We start from the raw sequence: 27,803 nt of genomic DNA, 5'->3' as shown, positions 1-27,803 counted from the left end.
TGTGAAGGTGGACAGGGGGTACCGGTGTGCCACACTGGGAGGAGTTACCGCTGCAGATGTGTGATTCAAGTAGACACAGCAAGCCCACTTATAATGCAAACACTACAGTTTTATTGCAGCTACCAGATGTTCCATACAAGCACATGTGAAACGCAGTAAAATATGATCAATGTCATATCCGTTGGCCTAATGGTACATGCAATATTTAGAAGTACATTGTTTTATTATATTATACATGTGCTAATGTCATTATCATCTACTCAAGAAGAAGATATAAATATGAGACATGTATCTATGGATCAGAGCCTGAAGCTCATGGCCAGTCGCTGGTTTCCTCTCGCCCTCCTGCTGTCCTGCTCACTTGCGGCCCCTGCTGGCCGTGACGAGGAGCAGGTCGCTGTACGAGTCCTGGCAGCGCGTGTCCTTGCAGCCGCACTCCTCGATGTGGGTGTAGGTGTAGGGCACGGAGGAGCCATCCGCACACTGCAGGGTCACGTTCCTCTGGCTGGTGCTGAGCTCCTGGCAGCAGCTGCACTTGTGCTGCATGGCGTTGGCCTCGGAGGAGTACCTGGGGGGGACACCATGGGGGTCAGGGCCTGGGAGCCCGTGGGGAGGAGCCACAGGGCAGTGTGGACACACCTGAGCGCTGGCCATGGACAGGGACAGGCTCCACCGGTCTCCACTGCACAGACTCTGAAAGGATTTCCTGTGATGGCACTGACTGAGGGGTCGGGTTCCCTACTGGACGAGGACTGCATGTGTCTGAGATGATGAAGGACTGAGCTCTTGTCTCAGACACATTAGTAAAGAATTAAGATGTTCTGATTCTCTGCAGGCGAAATAATAATAAAGTAATATAGAAAAACATAAAGGTGATGCCTGTGGACAGTGGGGTACATCACACTGGAGAGGAGCTGACTGAGACTGGGGGTCCCCCTGCCCTGCAGACAGTGGGGTACAGTGTGCTGGAACAGGGAGCTGACTGACACTGGGGGTCTCCCTGTGCTGCAGACAGTGGGGTAGAGTGTGCTCGATCAGGGCAGGAGCTGACTGAGACTGGGGGTCTCCCTGCCCTGCAGACAGTGGGGTACAGTGTGCTGGATCAGGGCAGGAGCTGACTGAGACTGGGGGTTCCCCTGCCCTGCAGACAGTGGGGTACAGTGTGCTGGATCAAGGCAGGAGCTGACTGACACTGGGGGTCCCCCTGCCCCAGGCCTGGCAGCAGGGCAGTACTCACATGGAGTAGGTGCTGCAGGCGCCCTCGCAGGACGACACCTCCACAGTTGTGCTGGACACACAGCCCTCGTGTGTGATGGTGGTCGGCTTCTTCTGCACAGTGCAGCTCCTGGGCTTCTCATCGCCTGCAGACACACACGGAGGGCATCGTTACTCAGCTGACAGCACAGCCCTGGCTCTGTGCTCTGCTCACATCCTCATGCAGCAGAGGAGGAAGCCCAGTCCTGCCTCGTACTCCTCCACCTTCCCTTCTTCATCTGACTATCTGCTCAACATCCTCAGCTGTTGGTGAGAGACGCTCCAGCCCTGAGAGGAGGGGTTTTCAGTTTGTGTGAAACCCTGTCTGTGTCCAGCTGGCTGTACTTACAGATCTGACAGCAGCCGTCGTCAGTGTAGCGAATGGTGCCCTGAAACAGAAAACGATTTATATCAGTATGGTGCCCCGTGACCGGTACTCATTAACCCAGCCAGGAGCCAGTCTGATGCCCAGTGTATTACTGTAGCCCAGTCTTGTGACAGTCTGATGCCCAGCGTATTACTGTAGCCCAGTCTAGTGACAGTCTGATGCCCAGTGTATTACTGTAGCCCAGTCTAGTAACAGTCTGATGCCCAGTGTATTAGCCCAGTCTGGTGACAGTCTGATGCCCTGTGTATTAGCTCAGTCTAGTGACAGTCTGATTCTCAGTGTATTCGTAGAGTCTAGAGTGAGGTTTGTATCCAGGAGACTCACAGGGACACAGTCATCAGGGTGGAACTCCTGGCAGGCTTTCCTGGTGCTGATGGGCACGTACTGCCCGTTGATCATGAAGCACTGGTAGAGTGTGCAGTTGTCTCCAGGGAAGGTGATGTTCTGACCAGGCTGTGAGGGGAGAATGGAGAGGTACTCCTGTGATGAGTGTTAATGAGATCCAGGGGCAGGTGTAGCAGTGGCAGTAGTATCAAACCCAGCAGTTTGTAGCAGTGTAGTAACAGTAGAACTAGAAGCATTGTAATAAATGTCAGTGAGAAGTAGGTCCATCACACACCCCTGTCTCCTGAGACTGAGACAGTGCTCTTACTCACCTTCAGCTCATACAGAGGGCTTTCACCATTTCCACTGGGATTCCCACTGCTGCCTGTTGGTGTGGGGTTGTCATTGTTGCCTTTAGGTGTTGTGTTGTCATTGTTGCCTTTAGGTGTTGTGTTGTCATTGTGGCCTTTAGGTGTTGTGTTGCCATTGTTGCCTTTAGGTGTTGTGTTGCCATTGTTGCCTTTAGGTGTTGTGTTGTCATTGTGGCCTTTTGGTGTTGTGTTGCCATTGTTGCCTTTAGGTGTTGTGTTGTCATTGTGGCCTTTAGGTGTTGTGTTGTCATTGTGGCCTTTTGGTGTTGTGTTGCCATTGTTGCCTTTAGGTGTTGTGTTGCCTTTTGGTGTTGTGTTGTCATTGTTGCCTTTTGGTGTTGTGTTGCCATTGTTGCCTTTAGGTGTTGTGTTGCCATTGTGGCCTGTGCTGCCAGTGGGAGTGGTGTTGCCATCGGTGTTGCCAGTGCTGCCCGGGATGTTGGGCATGGGGAAGACACAGGCAACCTGGGTGCACTTTCCACAGCACTGGCCAGGGACCTCCTGGTATCGGAAACCCTGTGGTTTGAGGAAAGAGCACAGTTAACAGCAGAGGCAGGGCTGTGGAGACACATGTGTGAGGGGCTTCAGTCACAGCAGGGGCACCCTAACAAGCAAGGGCTCAACAGCTGCCTTGTGCTCTGAGAGTATCCTTCCTTCATCTACACACTTTCCAGGCTCTGTCCAGTTCTCCTCTCTATCAATCGCACCAGTAGGACATCAGAGCTGTATCACTTCTCTCACCGCTGGGCAGTTCCTGTCGCACGTCTGCTTCCTGCACTGCATCTGGTGCAGCTGTGTGAAGGGGTCTATCTCAGAGGTGCACTGACACTCCTCGCACAGGGACACCAGCACGATCACCCCGGGCTGCACAGGACAGGACAGGAGACATGTGACACATCCTCACCACGGCACCGCGCAGCTCTTCCAGGGGTTCAGGGGTGCACAGACCTCCCCTGCTCTCTGAGTGGCCCTAGGAGGAGGGAGGGTCTCTCTTACCTGGTACTCGATGTTGTTCAGGACACAGACGTTCCTGGGCTCTGCAAATGCAGAATGAGCACCGTTAACAACACAAGATCAGTCAATCAGTCATATAAATCCTGCACTGGACATCTTAGATATTGGATATCTTGAGTACAAAATGAGGATAATTTTGTCCTTGACTAGACTCTGTGACTTGGGAACTGAAAGAGTTTCATATAGCTGGACTCTGATCTCTGTCTTGGTTCTGTTTCACACTGGAGCCACACAGAGTGGCTGTGGGCCTGTGAGGTCCTGTGTCTGAACGTTCCCCAGTGTGGTCCAGTGCAGTGGACTATCTTCATCCACCCCATCTTTGTCCCTAATGAGCTGCTTGAATCCTCCCTCATTCAGATCAGTTACCCCAGCAAAGCTCACTGTTTGAGTCAGCCCTCTCCTCCACCTCAAGCAGACTGCTGAAACAGGACAGATCACGTTGCAGACTGCATCCATCAGATCACACATGAATCATGTCTGCGTCATGCATGAATACATGTCGGGGTACTAGAGGCTGGAAACACTGTGCAGCTTCATATTGGGCTGTGGTGAAACAGCTCAGGTACAGATCCTTGAGTGTTACTTGTGCTGCAGAAATCAATCAGAGAAAGACAGAGGTCTTGTGAGCGAGTCGGGGGTCAGTCGGTCAGCAGGCTCACCGCAGGAGGACACGCAGATATCCGAATGGGGGCTGGACAGCATGGTTCCATTGGGACAGAAACAGCCCTCGGCCAGATGAGACTTATCACTGCTGACGAATTCCTCATTATACCTTTCGATACAGGGATGACACGAGAAACAGTTTTATAAAGTTTTTTTATGTGTGCAGGATATATCCAATTTACACAATATCTATGCAATCTTAGAGACGATGACAGATAATTCATGACAATATAAGTTAGAAGCTCAGTGCCTCAAAGACAGACAAAGACAAACTGTGACAGAGGGACTGAAGCCCCTTCTCTCAGCAGCTGCAGGAGGTTGTCATTCCCAGGAGCCCCTGAACTGTCTGGCTGTACCTGTGATTGCAGGTGAGCTCCACCTCGGACCCACAGGCTCTGTACTCCTTCCCACTGGGGCACGGGAACACTGCAGAGACACAGCAGCAGAGTGTCAGGATAGGACAGGACACAGTGAGAAATCAGCACAGGAGACATGGCAGACAGGTCCTCTTAAGTCACTGCCGACCAGAAATACCTCTTCTTGAGTTCTGACTCAGATTCTCATAAGCTCATAAGCTCCTGATAAGAATCTGGTGCAAAACATTTCACTTTCATGATGTGATCGAATTGGCACTGCATGATCTCAACAGGTCACTGATGTTGTTTTTAGATAACAGGATGGGCACTCAGGGAAACAGCACGCCCCCTGTAGAGGTACGTGGGGCTGATACGGACAACATGGGCGCAGAGCAGTGCTGTGTCCTTCAGCAGTGAGTATCGAGCTGAGACTCACAGCACTGGCCCCCGGTGTGGTTCCTCCAGTCGATGCAGACATCCTGCTCCGCACACAGGGCGGCGTAGCTCTCCAGACCGCTGCACTCCACGTCCGCATCGCCCAGCTCGCAGGCGTCCGCCACGCAGGACTGGAAGAAGGGCTCTGGAGGGACCAGGGCGTGGCAGGGCCGGAAGACTCTGTGGCAGAGAGGAGCAGGCTTATCTCCGTGAAGAACAGAGCACATCCCCGACCCCAGAGCAACACTGTGAGGGCAAGCTGAGTCTGCAGGATGACTCACTCGCTGTTGATGAGGTCGCAGAGGGCAGACTTGCAGGGGGTGGTCTGGGTGGACGGGACAGCGGTCGGGGTTCCAGTGGGGCGGGAAGGCGTTGGCGCCGTGGTGGGTTGTGAAGTTGGCGCGGCCGTGGTGGAGATGGGCTGCTCACAGGCTGACTTGTTCTGGCCAGGAGCCAGCCACTCCTTGGCCATCTTGGTGCAGGAGTCTGCGATGTCGCCGCTGGGCAGCTGGCAGTCGTCCGCCCTCTGGTTGGTGCAGGTGCCTGTGGAGGAGGAACTGCGCTTGAGCACTGGTGTTGGAAGGGAAGGGTCAAAGCCCTCAGAGGGTCAGACAGCTCCAGGAGAAGTGAGAAAATCAGAAGAGTTGCCTGTTGTGTATTTCTACACTCTCACTACAGAGCTGAGTTTTGTTATTCAGTGTGCCTCTGCCTAACTTCCACAATTAAAATCCTAGGCCTCTTAGTCTTTCTTAAAATGATCTTAGAGTCCTAAAAGATCCCACACACCACAATTTCATTCTCCTGCACTCAGTAAAAGCTGCCCAGCACTGGCAGGAGGTGATCAAGCAGTAGTACAGAACACAGTTATCTGTGCACTGATTTAGGTGGAGTTAGTTACAATCCAGAGGACGTCATGTGGTAACTGGCACTGAGTGGGACGCTCTGGCCTCAGGTGGTGCTTTCCGAACAAAGCAGACACTCACCGCACAGCCCCTCGGTGTTGTGGGAGAAGAGTTTGTACGGCACGCTGACCACGAAGACCATGCCCGCGTACGCCACGTCCACATTGATGTCCATGATCTGCACGCTCAGGCTGAAGCCGGTGGAGGAGATCTTGAAGCCGCTCCTGTACAGGCTGGGGAAGACTCGTCGGCCGTTGAAGAAGACCTGCGGCCGGTCAGACCAGAGAGAGAGAGTGAGAGGAGTCGACGCTCGGTCAGGGGCGCAGGACCCTGAACTCGGACAGTATTTGAACGTTTTTACAGTGCACTTGTGAACAAACAAGTTTCCAGGAGTGGGGACAGAAACATGCGACTCTGCAGCTCCAGGTCAGGAAGGATCTGGTGCTACAGAGCCGGAACAGAAGCCTCGAGAGGCCAGTGCTGGCGCAGTGGCCAGCGTGTGCTGCTGGTTACCAGGTTCTGGCGGTTCCTCTGGGTCAGCGTGACCTCGTTGGCCTGGTAGAAGATGCGCAGGGTGCGGGCGCAGCGCCCCCTCCTGCGGCCGTGGCAGTCCCCGTCGTCCATGTAGACGCGGAAGTGGTCGAGCCGCGGGGTGACCTGCTGCACCAGCACGTGTGTGCACGGCCCGCTGTAGGGGTAGTACGTCCCGTCGAAGGTCATGTGGTGGCGGTACCCCCAGCCGGCGCACACGCCTGTCAGAGAGGGAGGAGGGGTGGTAAGGCGGGCGCAGCGCGGGACAGGAGGTCCTCAAGAGGAGGAGGCTCACGGGCCGCAGTGAGAGGCTCAGCTGGAGAAGAGCTGAGGAAGAGCTTGTAGCCGGAGCAATTCATCACAGCTGCTTGGGCTCCTGGGTCTTACCAGCAGCAGGCAGATTAGTTTGCATTTGAGGTGCTCTGAAGAAGCAGTTAAAGACTGAAATGTCTTCATGTGCTCCAGTACAGAAACATTGCTTGCTCTACCTGTGTTGAGATACATGGGCTGAAAGCAACACGCTCCTCTCTGAAACACTTGGCATGACTGTGTCTCGGGCGTCCCACCCCTGCCCTCGGGCAGAGCAGAAACTCACATTCACACTCGTACTGGAAGCAGCAGCCCGTGTCGTCGTACACCTTGTGGGCCGGCCGGCCGTTGGCGCAGGTCAGCGGCTCCACCGGGCTGCACTTCACGGGCTGCACGGAGATCTGGTTGGGCCCCTCGCAGGTGGCGTAGGTGCACTTGTCTATCTTCCAGGTCTCGTTCAGCTGGGGGACAAGTTCACAGGCTTGTGGTTCACAACTGTTCTACTCCAATACCTTTAACAGAGCCCAGGAATGAGGGGCCTGCAGCAGGTGTTTCAGTGAAACAGTCTTATTGGTGTAAACTCTAGACACCATGATGCCTGCTGGTGCAATTCTCTCTGCCTCTTATTGTTGACTCCGATGTGAAGGAGAGCTGTGACTAAACCCTTTGTAGCTACTTAGTAAGTCTGCTGCAGTACATAGACAGGTTACTCTGGACAGCACTGTAAATGACAGCATTACAAGAGCCCTGATGTCTGTGATTACTGACGTCAGTACCCTCGCCTCAGGGACAGACAGGAGACGGGGTCACATTCGGCATGAATCAGCAGATGCTGGAGGGGCTGGGCTGTGTCCTTACCTTTCTTGGCGGATACACAGCAGAGCAGTCTTTCTTTGGAGCTGTGGTGGTCGGCAGTGCTGGGGTTGAGGTCTTGGGGGTCCCTGCTGCTGTTGTCTCCGCAGTGGTGGCTGGGGCACTGGGGGTGGAGGGGCACTCCGTAACGTGTCTCTCAATCCCACAGGTGGCGTTGCAGTAAGCAATGTAGCACCACCCGCCATTGTCTGTCGTATTGTATATGGTGCTCCCTGAATAAAGACAAGCGAATGGACAGTAGTTTTTAATATTAGTTTCAGAATGAGGTCTGTGTACAGTACATCACGAGGGTGAACTTTGTGAGGGAAGTTGATTCTATTTAAAACCCCCTAATGCAATTTATAAATCAACAAGCTAGACAGAAAGAAATGCACTCATCGTTTAAACCTTTTATGGAAAACTTGTAGGAAAGAGCATCTCTGTTGTTAGATATGTCCAGCATACTAAGCACAAAGACCCAAACAAGGAATAACAAAAAGTCGAAAACTCTGGTATTGTAGAGAAAACGAGAGAATAAAAGTCTCCAGCCTCACCAGGAGGAAGGTTCTGTTCCTGGAAGCGGCAGACACACTGTGTCCTGGCACTGGTCACCGAGGGGCTGGTCACCACCCGGGTGGTCTTCATGGGAGTCGTCTTCTCAGTAGTGGCAGGAGGTGATCCGGTAATGACTTTGGTAGTGGCAGCAGTCGTGCGTTTAGGTGTAGTAGATGCTACAGGTGTTGTAGGGTGTGGTGCAACAGTAGTTCGCTCACATGAGTCACAACACAAGAACCTCACCTCATAGTTCAGGCACATTTTCTGTGGGCCAGGCTGCTTCTGGTTGTAACACGTTAGTCCACCCTTCGGGTTACAGGCTGCGTTCTGATTGAGCTCAGAGAGTTTTGTCTTGGGGAAATCAACAGCTCTGCACTGAATGTTCCTGGGATTCACACACACCTTGAATCCAGCTTTGCTAATTCCAGTGACATTCTCAAAATCTCCTCCAGATGATGCTGAGGGCTTGTTGACATCAAACCACTTTGTCCACCTACACAAGGGCTTACAGGCAGTAGTCTTATTGTGACTTACTGGGTGCGTTGATGTCACACGGGTACTGTGTCCTGGATGTGTTGTTCTGGTGACTCCAGGAGATGTTGAAGTTCTGGGTGTTGTGGTCTTCTTGGAAGTTACTGGACCTGAAGTAGCCCTGGTGGTTGATCCTGTCATGACTTTAGTTGTAGTTCTGGGAGTGACGGTGGTCTTGACAGGAGTGGTTTTCAGAGAAGTTGGCAGGTGAGTAGGAGTTGTGGACTGGGGTTTTGTGGTTGTTACTGGGAGGGATGATGTCATGCGGGTACTTTGAGCTGGACCTGTAGTTTTGGCAGTTGTGAAAAGAGTTGATGGTTTGGGTGTGGTTGTCCTCTCAGGGGTCACAAAAGCTGAAGTAGATTTTCTGGTTGTCAGAGTAGTAGATGTTGTCCCATGGCTAGTTTCTCCTTCTTTAGTTGTGGTTCTGAGAGTGACGGTGGTCTTGACAGGTGTGGTTTTCAGAGACGTTGTTACCTGGGTAGTGGTTGTAGACAGGGGTTTTGTGGAGGTGTAAGGGAGAGTTTCTGGAGACGTTTTCTTGGAGGTTGTTTCCCTGGTGGCTCTTTCAGTAGTGGGCCAGGTGAAGTCTGGAGGTAGTGTCAGGTCGGGCATGGTTTCTGTTAGATCCAAAATGTAGCTTGATGTTGTCCGAATCCTAGTTGTCCGGGCTGTAGTTGTCCTTGTCTGAGGGGTCTGAGCAGATGTTTTCGTAAGTGTTGGTATCACAGTGGACACAACCGCTCCAGTTACTGGGTGCGATGATGTTGCTGGGGTACTGTGTCCTGGACCTGAAGTAGTTTTGGTGGTTGTTCCAGTAATGACTTTAGTTGTGGTTCTGGGAGTGATGGTGGTCTTGACAGGAGTGGTTTTCAGAGACGTTGGCAGGTGAGAAGGGGTTGTGGACTGGGGTTTTGTGGCTGTTACTGGGAGGGATGATGTCACCCGGGTACTTTGAGCTGGACCTGTTGTTCTGGAGATTGCTGAAGATGTTGAAGTCTTGCCTGGCGTTGTCTTGGATGTTGTAGGTCTTGTGGTGTGTGGTATAGCTGTGGTCTGCTCACATGAGTCACAACACAAGAACCTCACTTCATAGTTCAGGCACATTTTCTGTGGGCCAGGCTGCTTCTGATTGTAACACGTTAGTCCACCCTTCAGGTTACAGGCTGCGTTCTGATTGAGCTCAGAGAGTTTTGTCTTGGGGAAATCAACAGCTCTGCACTGAATGTTCCTGGGATTCATACACACCTTGAATCCAGCTCTGTTAATTCCAGTGACATTCTCAAAATCTCCTCCAGATGATGCTGAGGGCTTGTTGACATCAAACCACTGTGTCCACCTACACAAGGGCTTACAGGCTGTAGTCTTATTTTGACTTATTGGGTGCGTTGATGTCACACGGGTACTGTGTCCTGGATGTGTCGTTCTGGTGACTCCAGGAGATGTTGATGTTCTGAGTGTTGTGGTCTTCTTGGAAGTTACTGGACCTGAAGTGGATTTGGTGGTTGATCCAGTAATAACTTTAGTTGTGGTTCTGAGAGTGATGGTAGTCTTCACAGGAGTGGTTTTTAGGGAAGTTGGCAGGTGAGTAGGAGTTGTGGACTGGGGTTTTGTGGTTGTTACTGGGAGGGATGATGTCACCCGGGTACTTTGAGCTGGACCTGTTGTTCTGGAGATTGCTGAAGATGTTGAAGTCTTGCCTGGCGTTGTCTTGGATGTTGTAGGTCTTGTGGTGTGTGGTATAGCTGTGGTCTGCTCACATGAGTCACAACACAAGAACCTCACCTCATAGTTCAGGCACATTTTCTGTGGGCCAGGCTGCTTCTGATTGTAACACGTTAGTCCACCCTTCAGGTTACAGGCTGCGTTCTGATTGAGCTCAGAGAGTTTTGTCTTGGGGAAATCGACAGCTCTGCACTGAATGTTCCTGGGATTCATACACACCTTGAATCCAGCTTTGCTAATTCCAGTGACATTCTCAAAATCTCCTCCAGATGATGCCGAGGGCTTGTTGACATCAAACCACTGTGTCCACCTACACAAGGGCTTACAGGCTGTAGTCTTATTATGACTTACTGGGTGCGTTGATGTCACGCGGGTACTGTGTCCTGGATGTGTCGTTCTGGTGACTCCAGGAGATGTTGATGTTCTGAGTGTTGTGGTCTTCTTGGAAGTTACTGGACCTGAAGTGGATTTGGTGGTTGATCCAGTAATAACTTTAGTTGTGGTTCTGAGAGTGATGGTAGTCTTCACAGGAGTGGTTTTTAGAGAAGTTGGCAGGTGAGTAGGAGTTGTGGACTGGGGTTTTGTGGTTGTTACTGGGAGGGATGATGTCACCCGGGTACTTTGAGCTGGACCTGTTGTTCTGGAGATTGCTGAAGATGTTGAAGTCTTGCCTGGCGTTGTCTTGGATGTTGTAGGTCTTGTGGTGTGTGGTATAGCTGTGGTCTGCTCACATGAGTCACAACACAAGAACCTCACCTCATAGTTCAGGCACATTTTCTGTGGGCCAGGCTGCTTCTGATTGTAACACGTTAGTCCACCCTTCAGGTTACAGGCTGCGTTCTGATTGAGCTCAGAGAGTTTTGTCTTGGGGAAATCGACAGCTCTGCACTGAATGTTCCTGGGATTCATACACACCTTGAATCCAGCTTTGCTAATTCCAGTGACATTCTCAAAATCTCCTCCAGATGATGCCGAGGGCTTGTTGACATCAAACCACTGTGTCCACCTACACAAGGGCTTACAGGCTGTAGTCTTATTATGACTTACTGGGTGCGTTGATGTCACGCGGGTACTGTGTCCTGGATGTGTCGTTCTGGTGACTCCAGGAGATGTTGATGTTCTGAGTGTTGTGGTCTTCTTGGAAGTTACTGGACCTGAAGTGGATTTGGTGGTTGATCCAGTAATAACTTTAGTTGTGGTTCTGAGAGTGATGGTAGTCTTCACAGGAGTGGTTTTTAGAGAAGTTGGCAGGTGAGTAGGAGTTGTGGACTGGGGTTTTGTGGTTGTTACTGGGAGGGATGATGTCACCCGGGTACTTTGAGCTGGACCTGTTGTTCTGGAGATTGCTGAAGATGTTGAAGTCTTGCCTGGCGTTGTCTTGGATGTTGTAGGTCTTGTGGTGTGTGGTATAGCTGTGGTCTGCTCACATGAGTCACAACACAAGAACCTCACCTCATAGTTCAGGCACATTTTCTGTGGGCCAGGCTGCTTCTGATTGTAACACGTTAGTCCACCCTTCAGGTTACAGGCTGCGTTCTGATTGAGCTCAGAGAGTTTTGTCTTGGGGAAATCGACAGCTCTGCACTGAATGTTCCTGGGATTCATACACACCTTGAATCCAGCTTTGCTAATTCCAGTGACATTCTCAAAATCTCCTCCAGATGATGCCGAGGGCTTGTTGACATCAAACCACTGTGTCCACCTACACAAGGGCTTACAGGCTGTAGTCTTATTATGACTTACTGGGTGCGTTGATGTCACGCGGGTACTGTGTCCTGGATGTGTCGTTCTGGTGACTCCAGGAGATGTTGATGTTCTGAGTGTTGTGGTCTTCTTGGAAGTTACTGGACCTGAAGTGGATTTGGTGGTTGATCCAGTAATAACTTTAGTTGTGGTTCTGAGAGTGATGGTAGTCTTCACAGGAGTGGTTTTTAGAGAAGTTGGCAGGTGAGTAGGAGTTGTGGACTGGGGTTTTGTGGTTGTTACTGGGAGGGATGATGTCACCCGGGTACTTTGAGCTGGACCTGTTGTTCTGGAGATTGCTGAAGATGTTGAAGTCTTGCCTGGCGTTGTCTTGGATGTTGTAGGTCTTGTGGTGTGTGGTATAGCTGTGGTCTGCTCACATGAGTCACAACACAAGAACCTCACCTCATAGTTCAGGCACATTTTCTGTGGGCCAGGCTGCTTCTGATTGTAACACGTTAGTCCACCCTTCAGGTTACAGGCTGCGTTCTGATTGAGCTCAGAGAGTTTTGTCTTGGGGAAATCGACAGCTCTGCACTGAATGTTCCTGGGATTCATACACACCTTGAATCCAGCTTTGCTAATTCCAGTGACATTCTCAAAATCTCCTCCAGATGATGCCGAGGGCTTGTTGACATCAAACCACTGTGTCCACCTACACAAGGGCTTACAGGCTGTAGTCTTATTATGACTTACTGGGTGCGTTGATGTCACGCGGGTACTGTGTCCTGGATGTGTCGTTCTGGTGACTCCAGGAGATGTTGATGTTCTGAGTGTTGTGGTCTTCTTGGAAGTTACTGGACCTGAAGTGGATTTGGTGGTTGATCCAGTAATAACTTTAGTTGTGGTTCTGAGAGTGATGGTAGTCTTCACAGGAGTGGTTTTTAGAGAAGTTGGCAGGTGAGTAGGAGTTGTGGACTGGGGTTTTGTGGTTGTTACTGGGAGGGATGATGTCACCCGGGTACTTTGAGCTGGACCTGTTGTTCTGGAGATTGCTGAAGATGTTGAAGTCTTGCCTGGCGTTGTCTTGGATGTTGTAGGTCTTGTGGTGTGTGGTATAGCTGTGGTCTGCTCACATGAGTCACAACACAAGAACCTCACCTCATAGTTCAGGCACATTTTCTGTGGGCCAGGCTGCTTCTGATTGTAACACGTTAGTCCACCCTTCAGGTTACAGGCTGCGTTCTGATTGAGCTCAGAGAGTTTTGTCTTGGGGAAATCGACAGCTCTGCACTGAATGTTCCTGGGATTCATACACACCTTGAATCCAGCTTTGCTAATTCCAGTGACATTCTCAAAATCTCCTCCAGATGATGCTGAGGGCTTGTTGACATCAAACCACTGTGTCCACCTACACAAGGGCTTACAGGCTGTAGTCTTATTGTGACTTACTGGGTGTGTTGATGTCACGCGGGTACTGTGTCCTGGATGTGTCGTTCTGGTGACTCCAGGAGATGTTGATGTTCTGAGTGTTGTGGTCTTCTTGGAAGTTACTGGACCTGAAGTGGATTTGGTGGTTGATCCAGTAATAACTTTAGTTGTGGTTCTGAGAGTGATGGTAGTCTTCACAGGAGTGGTTTTTAGAGAAGTTGGCAGGTGAGTAGGAGTTGTGGACTGGGGTTTTGTGGTTGTTACTGGGAGGGATGATGTCACCCGGGTACTTTGAGCTGGACCTGTTGTTCTGGAGATTGCTGAAGATGTTGAAGTCTTGCCTGGCGTTGTCTTGGATGTTGTAGGTCTTGTGGTGCGTGGTATAGCTGTGGTCTGCTCACATGAGTCACAACACAAGAACCTCACCTCATAGTTCAGGCACATTTTCTGTGGGCCAGGCTGCTTCTGATTGTAACACGTTAGTCCACCCTTCAGGTTACAGGCTGCGTTCTGATTGAGCTCAGAGAGTTTTGTCTTGGGGAAATCGACAGCTCTGCACTGAATGTTCCTGGGATTCATACACACCTTGAATCCAGCTTTGCTAATTCCAGTGACATTCTCAAAATCTCCTCCAGAAGATGCTGAGGGCTTGTTGACATCAAACCACTGTGTCCACCTACACAAGGGCTTACAGGCTGTAGTCTTATTTTGACTTACTGGGTGTGTTGATGTCACGCGGGTACTGTGTCCTGGATGTGTCGTTCTGGTGACTCCAGGAGATGTTGATGTTCTGGGTGTTGTGGTCTTCTTGGAAGTTACTGGACCTGAAGTGGATTTGGTGGTTGATCCAGTAATAACTTTAGTTGTGGTTCTGAGAGTGATGGTAGTCTTCACAGGAGTGGTTTTTAGAGAAGTTGGCAGGTGAGTAGGAGTTGTGGACTGGGGTTTTGTGGTTGTTACTGAGAGGGATGATGTCACCCGGGTACTTTGAGCTGGACCTGTTGTTCTGGAGATTGCTGAAGATGTTGAAGTCTTGCCTGGCGTTGTCTTGGATGTTGTAGGTCTTGTGGTGTGTGGTATAGCTGTGGTCTGCTCACATGAGTCACAACACAAGAACCTCACCTCATAGTTCAGGCACATTTTCTGTGGGCCAGGCTGCTTCTGATTGTAACACGTTAGTCCACCCTTCAGGTTACAGGCTGCGTTCTGATTGAGCTCAGAGAGTTTTGTCTTGGGGAAATCGACAGCTCTGCACTGAATGTTCCTGGGATTCACACACACCTTGAATCCAGCTTTTCTAATTCCAGTGACATTCTCAAAATCTCCTCCAGATGATGCTAAGGGCTTGTTGACGTCAAACCACTGCGTCCACCTACACAAGGGCTTACAGGCTGTAGTCTTATTGTGACTTACTGGGTGTGTTGATGTCACACGGGTACTGTGTCCTGGATGTGTCGTTCTGGTGACTCCAGGAGATGTTGATGTTCTGGGTGTTGTGGTCTTCTTGGAAGTTACTGGACCTGAAGTGGATTTGGTGGTTGATCCAGTAATAACTTTAGTTGTGGTTCTGAGAGTGATGGTGGTCTTCACAGGAGTGGTTTTCAGAGAAGTTGGCAGGTGAGTAGGAGTTGTGGACTGGGGTTTTGTGGTTGTTACTGGGTGGGATGATGTCATGCGGGTACTTTGAGCTGGACTTGGAGATTTGGGAGTTGTGAAAAGAGTTGATGGTTTGGGTGTGGTTGTCCTCTCAGGGGTTATAAAAGCTGAAGTAGATTTTCTGGTTGTCAGAGTAGTAGATGTTGTCTCATGGCTAGTTTCTCCTTCTTTAGTTGTGGTTCTGAGAGTGAGGGTGGTCTTGACAGGTGTGGTTTTCAGAGACGTTGTCACCTGGGTAGTGGTTCTAGACAGGGGTTTTGTGGAGGTGTAAGGGAGAGTTTCTGGAGACGTTTTCTTGGAGGTTGTTTCCCTGGTGGTTCTTTCAGTAGTGGTCCAGGTGAAGTCTGGAGGTAGTGTCAGGTCGGGCATGGTTTCTGTTAGATCCAAAATGTAGCTTGATGTTGTCCGAATCCTAGTTGTCCGGGCTGTAGTTGTCCTTGTCTTAGAGGTCTGAGCAGATGTTTTTGTTACTGTTGGGATCACCGTGGACACAAGCCCTCCAGTCTTGGGAACAGTGGTGCTTCCTGTCCTGACCTCAAAGGTGGATGTTGTGGTGCCTCGAGTGGTGCTTTTCAGTGATCCTGTGGTAGTTGGCGATGCTCTGCTTGATGTAGGCTGAGCGACTGTTGTCTCACACTCGTACAGGCTGCAGCAGAGCACCCTGACCTTGTAGTCATAGCAGAGTGGCAGGCGTCCACTCTGATCCGCGTTCCTGCACAGCAAACCCTGGGAGACATTGCACTGCACGACTTGTCCAACATCCGCTATGCTCTTGTTGGGGAAATTCTCCGCACTGCACTCTATCTGGCTTGGCTGACCACAGATTTTTCCTCCACTTTCCTTAATCCTGTCGTATGTTTCAAAGTCTCCTTCATTGGTGCCCACTGTGGGAAAATGGGTGTTGAACCACTGGGACCACTGACACTGTCGCTTGCAGGTGGTGGGGGAGCTGGTGGACAGGGAGGTGGGGACGCTGCTGGACGTGAATGCGATCTTGGTGGTTCTTGTGAGTGGAGTTGGAGCGGGAGTGCTCAGCTTGACTGGGGCCGTCTCAGTGGTCCGGGTATGTGCCTGTGTGGGCGTCATCCTCGTTGATGCCCTCTTGCTGGTGTGCCCAGGGGTTGTGAGCTTGCTGGTGTGGGCGGAGGTTGTCCTGGTGCTGGAGGAGGTAGTTGTCTTGATGGGCTTGGTGGTATACTTAGTGGTGCCGGAGACGGTGGACTTGTGAGGAGTGGATGTTGTGGGGGCAGGGGTGGTGCTGTGGCAGGGCTTGTAGCTGCAGCACAGGACTCGGATCTCATAGTTGTAGCAGAAGGGAGGGAACTGCTGAGAGTTGCGACAGACCAAGCCCACGGACTTGTCACACTGGACCACCTGGGCGAGGTCACTGAGTGGCGTGTCTGGGTAGCTGCTGGCCCTGCACTGTATGTCGCTGGGTGTCTTGCAGATGGAGTAGCCTTTTTCCTGGATGGCTGTGAAAGTCTCAAAGTCTCCATCGCTTCTCACAATATCAGGTTGGTGGACATCGTACCAGACTGACCACTCACAGGTCTCCTCTTCACAGTGAGAAACAGAGGTTTTTGTTGGTCCTGCAGATGTAGCTGTGAAGGAAGGTGGGGTAAAGGGCATTCATTATAATATGAACCTGGGTCAAGGAAAAGGTTTGTCAGAACAATTTGGTATAAAACTTTGAAGGGATGAATATGAGAAATTAGAAAGTGCTTTGCACTTCTTTCACACTGTAGAATAGTTATGATCAGTTTCTGAAGCATAAACATCCAAATAATTTACACAAAAGAGAACTCCCTTAATTACAGAAATATCATGGTCTACCATTCTCATCAGATATTTGGTTTTCTAGATCAAGCATCTGTTGTTTTTATGTGTAAGGTAAAGCAAACTACAATGTAGTGAATCTCCAGGATGTAATAAAAGTCAGGACTTAAACACTTTCCCAGACCCCTGCACTTCGCCTGCAGATTGTGAAGAGGCCCCATGAAGGAGCTGAGCCTGCAGCTCAATGGATTCTGTTGCTCTCCTGGTTCTAGAGGAGCTGCTGCAGACCCCTGGTCCTCACCTGGTCCTGAGGTGGTAGAGGCCGGCTGTCTTGTGGTGAACTGGAAGGGGGTTGTGGGCTTTGCAGTGGTCATGGCACAGGGCCACACCCGTCTCTGGATCGTGCTGTTGGGTCCGCAGATGGCCGACATGCAGCCTCCGATACTGTCGGTGGTGTTGTAGATCACAGCGTTCAGCGGGTACTCTCGCATCTCGTAGACACACTTGCATTCTGGAGTCAAAGGGAAATACGACAGCTCAAGAGACATGTGATGCCAAACAGTGCACAGTGTCTGAAGCAATCCAATTTGGAAACGGTGCCTGTGTGGTGAGTGTGTTCGTTATTTAATTGCATGAAGCGAAAGTGAATGAATGGCCTCTACTCACCTTTGGGTTCATGAGAACACTGTACTCCTTTCATTGAGCAATAGCTGCAGAGAATAAGAAGGAAGCAAACATGAAAGTATTCCATCTATAAATATGAAATAGAAATAAGAACTATTTTTTCTGATGGTCTAAGTAGATTTTACATAATTCCATATAAGCTCTTAATATATTCATTTCAACTTTTATGTAATGTAGCTACAGCAAATGCATTAGAACAGTTTAATTTATGCATGTATGGGAACTGTCTGTTTCACACCACATCCTGCGTAAAATGTGATGAAAAACAAACCTGTCATTTTCTATAATTTTCATAATGTTCATATTTAGTCAAATCTTGAAAGAGATGTGAAAGAAAGAGCCTCCTATTAAGGATTGAATGTTATTTTGTAGTCTGTCTTCAGTAAGGAGATCGGTCTGTGTGATTCAGAAAATCCTTAGGTTTGACCTTGAACAGGAGCTATTCTTACAGGACTGTTTGGCATGGTCTGACTGGCCTTATAATTCCACACACTAGATGGAAAGCATCTTATGTTTACATTTTGAATGACTTCCATGTTTCCAGTTATATTTAGCATTGTGACAAATTCCTGCTGGAACATTAAACCAGTCTGAACGTCCTTCTCTCCTGGTCACCTTCCCATGTCTCTCCCTCCTGGTCACCTGGGAGAAATATCCTGAAAGGGGGTGAAGTTCTAGCAATTCTGTAATCAGCAAAGCAGCTGCTGATCTAAAGACAGAGACTCACACAGAAGCTGCTCATGTCATCCATGTTGCTGCAAGGCTGACTGGCTTAATGACAGCAACCCTGTCTGTGCCCACAGCTGGGCTGCTCTTGCCAGTCTTACCAGGCCTCGCAGTTCTTTGTGGACGGCACTCTCTCTCCATTGCTGTAGCGTTTCCCATTGGCATCGTAGCAGCCGCACTGCCTCCTGGCCACACAGCGCATCGAGTCCTCGTCGAAGAAGGGCTTCTTGGGGGGACATTTGGGGTAGCAGCCTGTTCACCACAGTAGGACAGAGGGACACCAGCTTAGAGGTTTGAGGATGAACAGGTTTCTTTGCTTAAACATCTGTGCAAGATCAGAGGTCATGAGGTAAACCTCATCATTAACCAGCAATTCTGCACCTTTTGTTTAGAGTCTTTGAAAGGCTCTGGAGTGACGTTCCTACCTTCCAGGGCTGGGATCTGACTGGAGCATTCCCCTGAGGGGTTCCTGCAGGTCTTCATGCAGGGCGAGCCACAGGGCTTGTAGTGCCACTCACACTCTCCAGGGGGGTTGTAGAAGTCACAGAACAGAGCTGGGGGAAGGAGAGAGAGAGTAACAGAAGCTGAACTCCTTGCAGTTCTACGTGCACTTTTGTATCATTTCTGGTGCACATTGGAGGGGAGTTAGCACAGCTTTAGCACAGGTTGTTCTCTCTAACTGTACTCACGGCAGATCTGGGGACTCCTCCAGGCCACACAAACACCAGCTGCATTACAGGCCTCAGCGTAGGCAGCCACAGCTGTACAGAAGCACTCGCAGTCTCCTCCACTGTCACAGGCACAGGAGTCCGTCACACAGGCGTCGTAGTACGGAGTGGGGTCCACCTGCAGACAGGGGGACACAGAGATGTCTCACTTCTCACATACAGTATGATGACTTCCCATCTTCTCCTGCCCTGGGCTGCCTGCAGCTCCAGTGTGATTGCAGTACCTGAGAGTGGCAGGCTGTGAACACTCTGCTCTGGATGATGCTGCACTGTTTCTCTGCCCAGGACTTCCTGTAGGGGTTGGAGCTGCAGGGGTTCTTCTCCACAGTTGCATCTGGGCAGCTGGGAGACACTTTCCAGCTGTTCCCAAACTGCTGGGCACTGACCACCAGCTCCCGGCTCATGACGGTGAAGTCATTGCTCCCTTTGCCATCGTAGTTCCCACACAGGCCACAGGTTTTACCCTGGAAAGGGAGAAGATGAGAGAAGGAGCAGGAGAGAGGGGGGAGGAGGGACAATCAGTTGTTCAGATTTTCCAGGGCATTTTGTGGTATGTTCATTTCTGACTCATGTGTAATATATTCCTCACTCAGAATGCAATGAGACGTGATGGGTTTGTTACAGTCAATGCTGAAAGCCCTGTGTTTGGCTCCTCATCGTGAGCATAGTGAGATCTCTGTGGGTCTCTTTACCTTGAAGGAGGGGCTGAGCTTGATGGCCAGGCTGGTCCTCTTGTCCCACAGTAGTATCAGCCCATTGCTTGCCTCCACCACCAGGTAGATGCCCATGTGGCTGATCTTGTAGGGCACGTCGGCGCCAGTGTCTCTCGTCACCACCTCGTAGCGCCCCTCAGATAGACGCAGCTCGTTTTTCTGCAGAAGCAACATGCCGAACCATTACTCAGAACTGCAGTCAGCACAGACAGTAGCAATCTGATGGTTTCTGGGAGGAGGGGGAGATGTCAACAGAGTGTCTGGCTTAGAAGTATCCGGCTGCCCCTCCACACAGTTAATTTAACCCACTTCCCATGAAGACTCGTGCTCTGGTGTCTTAATTATGAGACACTGTGAGAGTGAGTTGGAAGTAGAAAGGGAACAGGGGTAAGTCTAGCTGTAGGCGTCCTGTCCTCAGGGTGGCGATGTGATTCTCCAGGCAGGAGGGACAGTTATGATCCCCTGAGAGCTGCAGGCCGGGTAGCAGAGTCTCACCCCCAGGAAGAGCTTGATGGCCTTGGAGCAGGTGGTCCCAGTGGTGCCACAGGGGATGTTCTCAGTGATCACCCTGAAGGTGCCGTTGTCTGGGCTGCTGCTGCAGTAGTCCTGCACACAGGAGAGAGCAGGGGTGAGAGACACAGCCTGGGTGGCCTGTGCGACATTGCCTGAGTCTAGGACTTTTGGGGAGACACGCAGGTGGGAGGTCAGATTCACGGGTCTCTGCTCGTGTGTGAGGCTGTCCGACTCTGGAGAGTTTACTCCCCGTGTCGCAGAAGCAGGGAAACGGGCGATTGGAAGGAGGAAGGAGGGTCCTGGTGGTTCTCCCTGCGGACTGGGGACCACTCTGGGGCCCCTCCCCGGCGCAGTGCATACCTGACTCAGGGTGTATTCACACTCGCCATTGAAGTCGAACCTCTTCCCATCGAAGGTGTGGTAGTGCCCATCTCCATAGAGGGTGCAGGAGCCCTGGCACTGCCTGTCCGTGCATTGCCACTTCCTGGCATTGCAGGTGCTGGAAACAGGAGAGGGGACATTTTTAATGCAGCATTGTTGAAATATGGCTTCACGTTGTGTCATTGTTGTGAAAGGGGAGTTGCAGGTAAAACACAACGGTCAGCCCACCAGGTGTTGCAGCCGACTTGGATTTTCTCCCCATGCTTGTACTCCAGTCCGTTGTGGACGCAGGGACACTGGGAGACGGGGACACAGCGTCCATGGCCGTTGGACACCAGGCCCTCTGGACACATGCAGCCAGAGATGCACTGTGTGCTGATCTGCAGGGAGCACAGGGTCAGGATTAGCCAGGACAGAATGACCCCTAGAGGGCAGTAGAATGCAGGTGACAGTACAGTGTGTGCAGTCTGTGTGTGTTTGGAGTGACAGTACAGTGTGTGACAGTGCTGTGTGTGCAGTGTGTGTTCGGAGTGACTATACAGTGTGTGACAGTGCTGTGTGTGCAGTGTGTGTTCGGAGTGACTATACAGTGTGTGACAGTGCTGTGTGTGCTTGGAGTGAAAGTACAGTGTGTGACAGTGCTGTGTGTTTCAGTGCTGTGTGTGCAGTGTGTGTTTGGAGTGACAGTACAGTGTGTGACAGTGCTGTGTGTGTTTGGAGTGACAGTACAGTGTGTGACAGTGCTGTGTGTGAAGTGTGTGTTCGGAGTGACTATACAGTGTGTGACAGTGCTGTGTGTGCTGTGTGTGTTTGGATTGACAGTACAGTGTGTGACAGTGCTGTGTGTGCAGTGTGTGTTTGGAGTGACAGTACACTGTTTCCAATGTGTGCTTGGAGTGACAGTTCAGTGCGTACAGTGTGTATTTGCAGCGACAGTGCAGTGTGTGACAGTTCAGTGTATGTGGTGTTTATTCAGAGCTACAGTACAGTGCGTGACAGTGCAGTGTGTGTTTGGAGTGACAGTACACTGTTTCCAGTGCTGTGTTTGGAGTGACAGTACAGTGTATGCAGTGTGTTTTCAGAGCGACACTATAGTGTGTGACACAGTGCTGTGTGTGTAGTGTGTTTTCAGAGCGGCACTATAGTGTGTGTCACAGGGCTGCGGTGACTCACACAGTCGGTGTCCAGTGTCTGGCAGCTCTTGTGACACTCCGCTCCAGGGGAGCCCGGCTGAATTTTGGAACAGTCCAGGAAGATCATCGGCTTCGTGCACTCTGGAGGAGAGAGCGAGGCAAGAGGCCGCTTAGTTCCTTGTGCTTAATCTAGCCACAGTCTCACGAATCATGTCAGTCAAGAGGAGAGTACCTGGTTTCAGGGGGGTCGACCCCATGCAGTTCAGTGTTCCCCTGCTGCATGTGCTGAAAGAGGAACAAAGATCATCAAGACCATCACTCTCATGGATCAAAGCAAGAGCAGGAAATTCATCTTCTGAAGCAGCTGGTTGATTCCCAGCAGTGCTGCTGTGGAAATGTGCCTCTCAGACCCCTCCGGCAGACAGGAACTCACCACAGAGTCCCGTCCCTGGTCACGGTCTCGCCAGTTGGCACCACTGTGCCCTGGTAGTAGCAGGGGCACTGTGAAGCTGGCACACATTTGCCCTCCTCGTTCATGTAGGTCCCCTTGGCACAGCCACAGCCGTCCACAGGCACAAACTGGACGCTACAGGTGGGGTCAGGCTGGCTGAGGGAGCGGCAGGTGCGATTACAGCTGGTCATGCTGTAGCCAAAGACCAGAGTCCTGGGGCAGGTGCTGGAGTATTTGGCTGAAGGAAGGGAGAACCAGGGTTTCAGTCACAGGAACACTCCCTTCAGGTGTCTGAACTTCCTACCCTGAAAGCTCCCAGGTCCCTGGCTATTGCAGACACTTACTGCAGACACTGGCTCTCCAGCCGTCCAGCTGCACCCCCTTAGCAGCACAGGCACGGACGTACGAGGAGATGGCAGCACACATACAGTCCTCACTCTTCTCACAGTTACAGCTGTCGTACATGCAGTTCTGGGGGCAGAGGAGCAGGTATTAGGAGGGTCGGGGAGCAGCTGCAGGGGACAGAGGTGAGGGAGGAGCTGCTGTACCTTCTCGTACGAATCGGGGAGGACTTCACCATGACAGGCAGCGAAAGGACCTTTCTTCTGGGACAGCAGGGAGCACCAGCGCTTGGCAAACTGCTCTGTGAGGGGAAGGACAGCAGCAGGTGAGAGAGAGGCCTGATGACTGAGATCTGCCCTGAGCCATGCTGAGGACACTGGACACTGACATCACTGAGCACACAGGCACAGCGCTTACAGACAAGGCCTGACTGAACACACAGGCACAGACCTCACTGGGCACACAGGCACAGAGCTCACAGACACAACCTCACTGAGCACACAGGCACAGTCCTCACAGACACAACCTCACTGAGCACACAGGCAGAGAGCTCACAGACAACCTCACTGAGCACACAGGCTCAGAGCTCAGAGACAAGGCCTGACTGAACACACAGGCTCAGAGCTCAGAAACAAAACCTCACTGAGCACACAGGCACAGAGCTCAGAGACACAACCTCACTGAACACACAGGCACAGAGCTCAGAGACAAGACCTGACTGAACACACAGGCACAGAGCTCAGAGACCAGGCCTGACTGAGCACACAGGCACAGAGCTCAGATGTCTCAGATGTCTCAGAGAGGTTCAGTGGCTGGAGCTACTCTATGTACTGCCCAAGAAGCACGAGCCAGAAGCCAAGCTGGGAACCAGAATATGAGGAGTTTAATCCGATTCCGATTTTTCAGGGGGTCTGGGCGCTGGTGCCACGTGTGTGTGGGACAGCGGGTGAGCAGTGGGCAGGAGCTGCGTACCGTTCTCCGCGCTCAGACTGCAGGGGCTCTCGAAACTGTCCTTCACGTCCAGGCAGCTGCCTCTGCTCTTCCAGCTGTTGCCGAAGGCTGAGGCCGTCCCCTCCACAATCCCACCCGGAGCTTGGAAATCGTCTGTCTGAACGTCGTTGTAATTCCCACAGAGCCCTGGGACAGAGAGCAGAGGGGCAGGACACCGTGAGACTCAGGGACAGAGGGAGACAGAGGGAGAGACAGGAGGGAACAGAGAGAGAGAGAGACAGAGGGGGAGACAGAGAGAGGACCAAGGGAAACTGGAGGAGACAGGAGGGAGAAGGGAGGTTCACAGAGGGAGACAAGATGGACACAAAGGAAGGTAGAGAGAGACAGAGGGACACAGAGAGAGGAAACAGAGGCAGACAGAAGGGAGGACAGAGACACAGAGAAACACAGGGGGACACATAGAGAAATAGAGAGATGCAGAGACAGACAGTTGGACACAGAAAGAGACAGGAGGAGACAGAGGCAGACAGAAGGGACACCGAGAGAGACAGAGGCAGACAAAGGGATGCAGAGAGAGACAGGAGGGGACAGAGACAGACAGGAGGGACACCGAGAGAGACAGAGGCAGACAGGGACACAGAGAGAAGCAGGAGGGACAGAGGCAGACAGAGGGACACCGAGAGAGACAGGAGGGGACAGAGGCAAGACAGGAAGAGTCAGAGACAGACAGAGGGACACAGAGAGAGACAGAGGCAGACAGAGGGACACAGAGAGAGACAGAGGCAGACAGAGGGACACAGAGAGAAGCAGGAGGGGACAGAGGCAGACAGAGGGACACCGAGAGAGACAGGAGGGGACAGAGGCAAGACAGGAAGAGTCAGAGACAGACAGAGGGACACAGAGAGAGACAGAGGCAGACAGAGGGACACAGAGAGAGACAGAGGCAGACAGAGGGACACAGAGAGAAGCAGGAGGGGACAGAGGCAGACAGAGGGACACCGAGGTAGCTGTCCTACCGCAGGTCTGCTCCCGGTACGAGGGCTGCAGGCTGACGTAGAGCTGCAGCAGGGGGGAGCGCTGGAGCAGCAGCTGCAGGCCCAGCCTGGTGTGGATCACAGTGTAGGAGGAGGAGGGCGTGAAGACGGTCAGGTTATCTGTGAGGACAAGAGACAGGCTGCGTCAGCACACGGGCCCTCGCCCAGTCTCACAAGGACAAGAGCAGAGCAGAGCAGAGGAGAGGAGAGCAGCTCACTGGTGGCCACTGGCAGCTGGGACAGCATCCCGTTGACCAGGACGGAGCCGCTGGGCGTCACTGCTACCACCTGCAGGGGCACAACGCACACGTCAGAGGGGCACCTGCCTCCCTGCCACCCCAGCGCCAGGCCGGGGCTCATCGCCCACTGGGCAGAACACAGCCGCTCATGACCAGCAGGACGCTGCTCGTTCTGTGCCACCAAGAGGCGACTGAGCGTCTCTCTGCATGAGCGCGGCCTGTCTCTGAGGACTCACCGTGCTCGTGCCGGACACGGACAGGGTGACCGACTTCAGGCAGGTCTCGGTCTCCGTCAGCCCACACCTCACGATCTCCGCCACCAGGGTGAACTGGCCGCCAGAGCAGTCCTGTGGAGAGACGCAGACGGTCACGTGGCCCTGCTGAGGCACACAGAGGGGCAGGTATCGGCGCAGGCGGAGCTGTCTGCTCAGGGACCTTGGCCAGGACGTAGGAGCAGTCTCCGTGGAAGGTGAAGGGCTTCCCGTCGAAAGTGGTGATGTGGGAGCCTCCCTCTACAGAGCAGGTTCTAGGACAGTCCAGGTCCTGGCAGCTCCACTGTCCCCCGACACAGGTGCTGCAGCCCAGACACACAGGGACACACAGGGACACACAGGGACACAGAGAAAAACAGAGAGACACAGAGAGACACAGGGACACGCAGAGACACGGGGACACATAGAGACACAGAGACACACATTGAGACACACAGGGACACACAGAGACACACAGGGACACACAGAGCAGAGAGAAGAGGATCAGAGTCCCATTCATGCTGTTGTTGACTGAACATGTGTGCAGAGTGTCATTCATGTGTGTTGCATACTGTTGCCTTGTGTGTGCAGTGTTGTACAGTGGCTGTGCAGCTCTGTGTGCAGTGCAGTGTTGTACAGCTGGTGTTCAGCTGTGTTTGTGCAGTGCAGTTTTGTAGAGTTGGTGTTCAGCTGTGTGTGCAGTGTTGTACTGTTGGTGTGCAGCTCTGAGTGCAGTGTAGTGTTGTAGAGTTGGTGTTTAGCTGTGTGCGTGCAGTGCAGTGTTCTACAGTGGCTGTGCAGCTCTGTGAGCAGTGCAGTGTTGTACTGTGGCTGTGCAGCTCTGTGTGCAGTGCAGTGTTATACAGTTGGTGTTCAGCTGTGTGTGTGCGGTGCAGTGTTGTAGAGGTGGTGTTCAGCTGTGTGCGTGCAGTGCAGTGTTGTACTGTGGCTGTGCAGCTCTGTGTGCAGTGCAGTGTTATACAGTTGGTGTTCAGCTGTGTGTGTGCGGTGCAGTGTTGTAGAGTTGGTGTTCAGCTGTGTGTGTGCAGTGCAGTGTTGTACAGTGTGCAGTGAGAGGCGTACCAGTTGCGACAGGCGCTGCTGTAGGACTGCCCTGAGGAGAAGGCTTTGCCATTGTGAGTGCAGGAGCACTGCTCCACCGGCACACAGCCCCTGTGGGTGATGTCGTCCAGGACAGTACCTGTCAGACAGGGGACAGTGTCCGTGAGAGACGGGTGAACTGACAAGCTGGCTGTTGGTGTTTCTTGCACATTGACAGGACACTTGTTCTCCCAGCACACAGCAGATTAGAATGATCTGATTTGAAATCCATGGTGTCAGTCCTGATTCCTGCAGCTGCACACTGGGATGGGGGGTCTCTTTACCTGGGGGGCAGAAACAGCCGCTCCTACACTCCTTGGTACAGATTCTGCCCCCAGTGGGGTTGGAGCAGGTGGCCATGCAGGAGCTCCCACATTCAGTATACACCATGCTGCGGGGGCATGTCCTGGCTGCAGAGAAGACAGGAGGAGACAGGTCTTCAGGTCCAGAGGAGGACAGGCAGGCTCAGGTAGACAGGCAGGTTCAAGCACAGAGGTAGAGAAGTAGGCTCAGATATACAGGTAGGATCAGGTATACAGGTAGGCACAGGTATACAGGTAGGATCAGGTATAGAGGAAGACAGCAGGGCAGGCAGGTTCAGGGAGACAGGTAGACACATCGGTTCAAGTAGACAGGAAAGTTCAGGTACACAGGAGAGTTTAGGTAGACAGATAGACGTACAGACAGGCAGCCAGGTAGGTTCAAGCAGAGAGGTAGAGACGTAGGCTCAGGTATACAGGAAGGATCAGGTATACAGGTAGACAGGCAGGTATACAGGTAGGTTCAGGTATACAGGTAGGATCAGGTATAGAGGTAGACAGCAGGCAGGCAGGTTCAGGGACACAGGTAGACACATTGGTTCAGGCAGACAGGAGCATTCAGGTACACAGGAGAGTTTAGGTAGACAGGTATACAGGATGGATCAGGTATACAGATAGACAGGTAGACAGGCAGACAGGTAGGTTCAAGCAGACAGTCCCAGTTTGCTGTTTGCAGACGGTTCACAGTCTCCCCACACTTGTCACTGGATTGTTCTGATCCTGCATTGCTGTCATTGAAGTGTGAAACTTCAGTTTTAGTGAGAATGTTTTGACCTGCTGACACTCAGTCCTGTCAGATCCAGCCCTGTCTGCTCCTCTGGGCTGCAGGATGCTGGAATCTCTGCCCTCTGCAGCACAGGGGCTCCCTGCTCCAGGAGGGCAGCAGGCTCGGAGCTGGAGCTCCTGTCTCACTGCTCCTACGTGCACTCAGATCCCCAGCACACTCACGGCAGAAGCTGGGGGTCCTCCAGTTCTGGGGGCGCCCCCCGGCGTGGGCACACTGGCGGGAGTACTCGGCCACGGTGGCGCACAGGCAGTGGGACTGGTTCCTCTGTGGACACTGGCACACGTCCGACACGCAGGCTGGCACTAAGGAGGCCGGGGGCACCAGGGCCCTGCAGGAGGACAAGGCTGGGCTGGACAGGATCTGCTCACACAGGGCTCTCTGGACAGAGACACAGAGGCACTGGTCACTCACACACACTGGTCACTCAGACACACAAACAACCACTGGTCACTCAGACACACTGGTCACTCAGACACACAGACACACTGGTCACTCATACACACTGGTCACTCAGACAGACACTCACTGGTCACTCAGACACTCACTGGTCACTCAGACACACTGGTCACTAGGACACAGACACACACTGGACACTCAGACACACAGAGACACTGGTCACACAGACACACACTGGTCACTCATACACACTGGTCACTCAGACAGACACTCACTGGTCACTCAGACACACTGGTC

General features: G+C 52.1%; 1 protein-coding gene across 1 annotated transcript; it reads right to left on the bottom strand.

Annotated features, from left to right (window-relative positions):
- Nucleotides 1–357: 357 nt before the first annotated feature.
- On the bottom strand, nt 358–27,607 carry LOC148819685 (mucin-5AC-like). Its single transcript, XM_088935217.1, has 45 exons — nt 27,593–27,607; nt 27,272–27,488; nt 26,288–26,413; nt 25,986–26,103; nt 25,087–25,225; nt 24,888–24,998; nt 24,631–24,700; nt 24,395–24,532; nt 23,400–23,564; nt 22,634–22,728; nt 22,430–22,556; nt 22,068–22,323; nt 21,867–21,919; nt 21,675–21,775; nt 20,730–20,881; nt 20,481–20,619; nt 20,103–20,213; nt 19,587–19,766; nt 19,119–19,358; nt 18,856–19,012; nt 18,592–18,720; nt 18,268–18,418; nt 17,423–17,466; nt 17,058–17,267; nt 15,185–16,581; nt 15,007–15,012; nt 11,312–14,908; nt 10,616–10,876; nt 9,920–10,180; nt 7,954–9,484; nt 7,406–7,632; nt 6,834–7,008; nt 6,221–6,459; nt 5,789–5,972; nt 5,087–5,348; nt 4,807–4,985; nt 4,371–4,440; nt 4,011–4,123; nt 3,334–3,374; nt 3,079–3,201; nt 2,299–2,853; nt 1,967–2,095; nt 1,604–1,643; nt 1,238–1,361; nt 358–568 (listed from the first exon to the last, which is right to left on the bottom strand). Exons 1-45 carry the CDS (start codon nt 27,605–27,607, stop codon nt 358–360), a joined length of 12,969 nt encoding a protein of 4,322 aa, XP_088791343.1.
- Between the last annotated feature and the right edge of the window lie 196 nt (nt 27,608–27,803).

Source organism: Atractosteus spatula, chromosome 16 (assembly GCF_055471065.1).
Source record: "Atractosteus spatula isolate fAtrSpa1 chromosome 16, fAtrSpa1.hap1, whole genome shotgun sequence".
Lineage (NCBI taxonomy): Eukaryota > Metazoa > Chordata > Actinopteri > Semionotiformes > Lepisosteidae > Atractosteus > Atractosteus spatula.
The sequence above is the reverse complement of the archived record's forward strand: the minus strand, read 5'-3'. Positions and strand labels throughout refer to the sequence as shown.